The sequence below is a fragment of the Myxocyprinus asiaticus genome, chromosome 26, assembly GCF_019703515.2.
Source record: "Myxocyprinus asiaticus isolate MX2 ecotype Aquarium Trade chromosome 26, UBuf_Myxa_2, whole genome shotgun sequence".
Lineage (NCBI taxonomy): Eukaryota > Metazoa > Chordata > Actinopteri > Cypriniformes > Catostomidae > Myxocyprinus > Myxocyprinus asiaticus.
The window spans coordinates 31,965,996-31,971,650 of NC_059369.1; the positions used below are offsets into that span (position 1 = coordinate 31,965,996).

Consider the following 5,655-nt stretch of genomic DNA (forward strand, 5'->3'; position numbering starts at 1 on the left):
TTTTAAGGTGTACTTTAAAGTGCCATTAACACTGGAAAAGCCATATATAAAGTAAACTTTAATTTAAGCAGTAGTTGTAGCCTAGTTGCAGTTACTCAGTTAAATTACAAGATATGACTGATCATGTGATCCCAACAGGTGACTTGCTCCATGTACTGTAGAATAAAAGCTTTTTTGAAGCCACTGATGTGACTCGATGTCATTTTAATCATATTTGTTTCTGACAGAGATATCAACAAGGCTGTTTTGGTGTAAATGTTTTATTTATTTATGTTTTCATAGATTTTTTTAATTTTTTTATTTCACATACTCTGTTAATGTGTTATCTAAAATTTTAATAATAACTAATAATGGATATCATGGGATGTCTTTGCCATAACATGCTTTTTACTATTCATTTCAGGTTTCAGTAAAATTACATAGCATTTTGGCAGAAAAATACAGAACAGTAAACCAAAACTGGAGACCAAAATGGCAAATATCTCCACAGCTACAATGAACTTGCCAGGGGAACTGACATATGCTGGGATAAATGTAATCCAAACAGCACAGAATATGAGCATGCTGAATGTGATGAATTTAGCTTCATTAAAGTTATCAGGCAGTTTCCGTGCCAGAAAAGCTAAGACAAAGCAAAGGACAGCTAGGAGAGCAATATAACCCAACACAGCACAGAAACCAATAGCTGAGCCTAAATTACATTCTAGAATTATCTTTTCTTTGTAATGATTGAAGTTCATATATGGCAAAGGAGGGGATATTGTTAACCAAAGCACACAGATAAGAACCTGTATGAGTGTGATTGCAAGAACACAGAGTCTTTGCTGCAAGGGTCCAAACCATTTCATGACATTATCTCCTGGAAGTGTTGCCTTGAAGGCCATTAACACCACAATTGTTTTCCCCAGAACACAGGAGATACAGAGGACAAAAGTGATCCCAAACGCTGTGTGACGCAACATACAGGACCACTCACTGGGCCGACCAATGAAAGTAAGTGAACAAAGAAAACACAGAGTCAATGAGAAGAGCAGCAGGAAGCTCAACTCTGAGTTGTTGGCTCTGACAATTGGTGTGCTTCTGTAGATATAGAAAATAAGCATAATTACCACTGATAAAAATACCCCAACTACAGAGAACATTGTTAGAAGTATCCCCATTGTTTCATCATATGACAAGAATTCAACTTCTTTTGGAATGCAAGCATCTCCTCTTGTATTTGACCACTGTGCAACAAGGCATTTGAGACAATCAATTGAATCTAGAAAAAAAGAAAAGAAAATATAAAATAAGCAAGGTTTAATGTACAGTCAGGACTCGGACATGAAGCCCTTATTACAGGACTACTAACCAAATAAGTACATAACTTTACCAAAAAAAAAAAAAAAAAAGAAAAAAAGAAAAAAGAAAAATACTGATTTCAGTTTAAATTATTTCATTAGGTGAGAAGAAAGAGCCCGTGGAGTAATACGAGAGACATAAAATAAGCACATTGTAGGAGATTGGTTGCCAGAGAAGGGCAATGATCAAATAGTACAATTAAACTGTCATAATAGAATCAACTGACCAATCACAATGAAGTATTCCAGAGAGCTGTTTAATAACTCTGTATAAAACATTACTAAAATATTATCTCTTATCTTGTTACGAAACATCTAAAACAATATGAATAAAAAAAGCAATTTTATGTAATTTTTATATGATGTACCTGTTCTATTACTTATTTCTCCTGGCGGGCATGGAACACAGTCAAAACAGCAGACAGGCCTTCCTTTCTGCACAGCTTTTCTAGTCCCCGGGGGACAGCTCTCACTGCACACAGACACAGGAACCTGCCACATACCAGTGCATACACAAATATTGTACTATTTATGTTATCAGCTGTAATTCTAAATGTAAATATTGTATGTTTAGGAATCTATACAAAAATACTCTACCATGTCACTTCCTTCTCTCCAAACTATTTGAACATTATTCATTGAGAATCGCTGACCTCTAGGCAAAGAAGCATCATAGTAGCCAATTGTTGCTACCTTTATTTTCTCTTTATTAATGCTTTGCAGATTGATCAGCTCATATCTCGCTGGTGAATCTCCATTGTTGTCAAAAAAGACATTGTCACCTCCGTGTGTGGTGAAATTTACAGACTGCAAGGAGTTTAATACCTTCAGCACACAAATTGAATGAATACATTATTGTCTGCATGCTTCACAGCTTACACTAATTAATTGTAGTTTGTGAAAATTTCATTTCATGTGGACATAATTATCTGGTCTCACCTGCCAAGGCTTTAATTGATTAAGCTCACATTTTGCATTAGCAGTGGAGCTTATATTTTGCTTACATAAGAGCAGATTATGCATTGCATGAGCCACTGCATATACAGCTTTATAGATATTATCAGAGAACCGTAAGTCAGTTAAATCAGTAAAAGGGTTTTGCACATTTCCCAAGTGCTCAGAGCCATTACATCTCCTTATTTCATTCTTAGTCAAGGAACAGTCAAATACATGCTCCCAAAAATCTTTGAGAAACACACTGTTAGGAAATTGAGAAGGGTTGACTTCCTGTAGAAAAGGGCCTAGTCCGGGGATCTGAGCATTACGAACAGTGAATCCTATAGATCCAATAAGCAAATTGTGACCCTGGATATATGCTAGAGAGTCATCTGTGATCCATGCATCACTTCCGATCCATTGCAGTCCTGTAATTTTCTGCCTGCATAACTCCTCCACTAGTATCTTGATCTCTATGTGTGACATGAAGGCCATTATTACCTTGGATGTGGAGCTTCTGATAACATTCACAATTCTCAGTATTTCATGGTATGGACTGGTACTTTCAAAGGCTTCTGAGTACTCGATGCAAACCCCCTCCTCATGAGCAGCCTTAATAAAAGTGGTTATCCCATTCACTCCATAATCATTTTTATTGCTTAAAGCACCCACCCATGTCCAGCCAAACTGTCTGACCAACTGAGCCAGTGCTCTGCTCTGGTAGTAATCACTGGGAATAGTTCTGAAGAAGGACGGGTACTCCTTTCTATTGCTCAAGCAAGCACATGTAGCAAAATGACTGATCTATATGGACAAAACAAAAACAATATATAACCTTTGATACATTTAAGTATCTACTCAAATATCTGTCCAGAAGACATACAGCTGAAAATATTTAAGACCTTTAATTAGACCTATTAAGACATACATTGAAATTGCAAAAGAGAATGTATCTTACCACCGGGATATTAAATCTTCCAACGATCCTTGCAATGCTCATTGTTGGTGTTGATCCAGAGTGTCCAATAATGGCCTGGACTGTTTGAGGCTTAGGACAACTTGCTTCTGTTTCTGACTGTTCCACACCACTTACTAATGTCATCGCAGCTCTTAGAATGTTTGTGGATCCACAATCGTTGTAAATCTTGTATCCCAGTGTAACTCCAGGGAGAATGTCTGGGTCTCTGTTTATCTCATCTACTGCAAACATCATCGTGTGAGCAAACTTGAATTCTCTGAAACTGAAACTTTAGAAATTTTCTTTTATCAGGGATGCTGTGTTTTACTGAAAATGGATGCTACATAACAATGTTTCATGAGTTACTTTAAAATTTTATCAAAGGGATAATTCTTCCATAAATGAAAATTGTATCACTACTTATTCACCTATGTGTTGTTCCAAACCCATTTTTGGCTGAACTATCCCTTTAACAATTGACACATAACACTTATGGATACATTATCATGAGAAATTAGACACAATATAAACCATTCATACAGACACACATACTCTTTGCATGGACGAATTTCCGGCATTTTTGTAAAGGAATCTATACAGCTTTCTTGTCTAGTGCGGAAGGAAAAGATACCCCCAATGATGAGGTCTCCATCTTTCTCCAGTTCAGGTAGCACCCTTTGCCCTTGTGGCCTGCAGTCAGGCCTTTCTGCCTGGGTTAACAGGACCATCAAAAGCAGTTGAAGTATCAGCATGGCAGCTCTGGAAACCTGCGCATATTCAACCACTGCATTTATACAGTCTGAGAAGCCCAAGCAACAAACCCGTCATGGCATCAGTTCTCTCAGGGGACAGATAGTACCAATCATAGTTCTTTTTTTTTCTTTTTTTTTTTTCTGCCAGCTTAAGGGGTCTCTATCCTATAATAATTACAGTGCTTTGCAAGACAGCAATATATTTTGCTTTTGTGTTTTGGCAGACAATGATATTTCCTACAGGAAATGCAAATCTAGTTTTTCTGTTATCTGATTAATTAATTTACGAGCACCAAAACTACATTGCCCCTATGTATAGTAATAGAACTAAAATAATTTTAATGCATAAACAGTGGGAAGTTGTAGAATTCCACCAGTATTTTCACATCAAGAATTAAGCTGCAGACAAATGTTATAAGACAGTGAGTTATAAAGTGGTATGATGGTAATGTATACTTATTGTAAGAAAAGCATCATAAGATCTAAAAAAGTTACTGCTGTCTTTGGGAAATGCATTATGTTGATGACCAGTTCAATTATTTGTATTATTATTTTATTTTATTTTATTTTATTTTGTGTGCAGCACATTTAAGAGAGACAGTAACAAATAACCAAGCTTTGATGCCATAACAAACCAAGGGCAAACAAGGGGTCAGTGTTGGGCTGGTTAGCATTGGCAGTTGATTGGCACTGGTAGATGCTGTAACTACTTCATTATGTAAGAAAAAAAATAAATAATAATAAAAAAAATAAATAAAATAAAAACATTATTCAAAGGCAGCAGTGTACTCTCTCTCTCTCTCTCTCTCTCTCTCTCTCTCTCTCTCTCTCTCTCTCTCTCTCTCTCTCTCTCTCTCTCAATTCAATTCATATTAGCTTTATTAACATGACCGTATACAATGTACAATGCTGCAAAAGCATTCATGAAAAATAAAAATGAAAACTTATAAAAACGTCAAATAATATATTATTATTAATACTACTACTACTACTACTACTACTACTAATAATAATAACCATACAGGTAAAGTGCACACATTTTAAAGAAAAGTAACTACAGAGAATAATGTGTAACAGTAACTTTAAAATAAGTGTGTCTGATGGTCTCATATTTACTGCACTCAGTGAAGAAGGGAAGTTCATCCTCTATGTCTCCTTGAGTGCAGTGAGAACACAGTCTGTCCTCTCTGGGTCTCCAGCTCTGTCTGTGCCGACCCATCTCTACAGCCAGACTGCGCTCACTCACACGATACTTCGTCAGAAGCTTCCTGTGACAGTAGTCTTTAATTTTTGTCAAATATGATCCCAATTTATATTCTGTCTTAATTTTTTGGAAATAGGTTCATTTGTTTATTTCTTTGAGTTTTCCTTGAGTTCTCTGGCTATGATGAATATATTCTTCTTGAGTCGTGTTTTGTATTTTTTTTTTTTTTTTTTAGCCGGCATGAATTTGAAAATCCCAGGAGATCAGCAGTTACAGAAATACACAAACCAGCCCAACTGGCACCAGCAATCATCCATGTAATTATCTAATCAGCCAATCATGTGGCACCAGTGCAGTGCATAAAATCATGCAGATACAGGTCAGCTGTGATCTCAGTGATTTGTGCCAGATGGGCTGGTTTGAGTATTTCTGTAACTGCTGATCTCCTGGGATTTTCACACACAA

The 5,655-nt window shown here is 36.4% G+C and overlaps 1 protein-coding gene across 1 annotated transcript; it reads right to left on the reverse strand.

The window, feature by feature from the left end:
- Positions 1-344: 344 nt before the first annotated feature.
- LOC127416654 (extracellular calcium-sensing receptor-like) lies at positions 345-3,516 on the reverse strand. Its single transcript, XM_051656098.1, has 5 exons — positions 3,235-3,516; positions 2,280-3,080; positions 1,938-2,165; positions 1,709-1,832; positions 345-1,261 (listed from the first exon to the last, which is right to left on the reverse strand). The coding sequence occupies exons 1-5, from the start codon at positions 3,487-3,489 to the stop codon at positions 345-347; spliced, it is 2,325 nt and encodes a 774-aa protein (XP_051512058.1). The 5' UTR covers positions 3,490-3,516.
- Between the last annotated feature and the right edge of the window lie 2,139 nt (positions 3,517-5,655).

What these genes read in the sequence shown, in the direction of transcription:
- LOC127416654 (XM_051656098.1), bottom strand. Translation starts at nt 3,489, where the DNA reads ATGATGTTTGCAGTAGATGAGATAAACAGAGACCCAGACATTCTCCCT. An exon ending in GAAGATTTAATATCCCGGTG is followed by an intron (nt 3,081 to 3,234) that starts GTAAGATACATT and finishes TTGTCCATATAG; the next exon opens with ATCAGTCATTTTGCTACATG. An exon ending in AGAAATAAGTAATAGAACAG is followed by an intron (nt 1,262 to 1,708) that starts GTACATCATATA and finishes CTTTTTTTCTAG; the next exon opens with ATTCAATTGATTGTCTCAAA.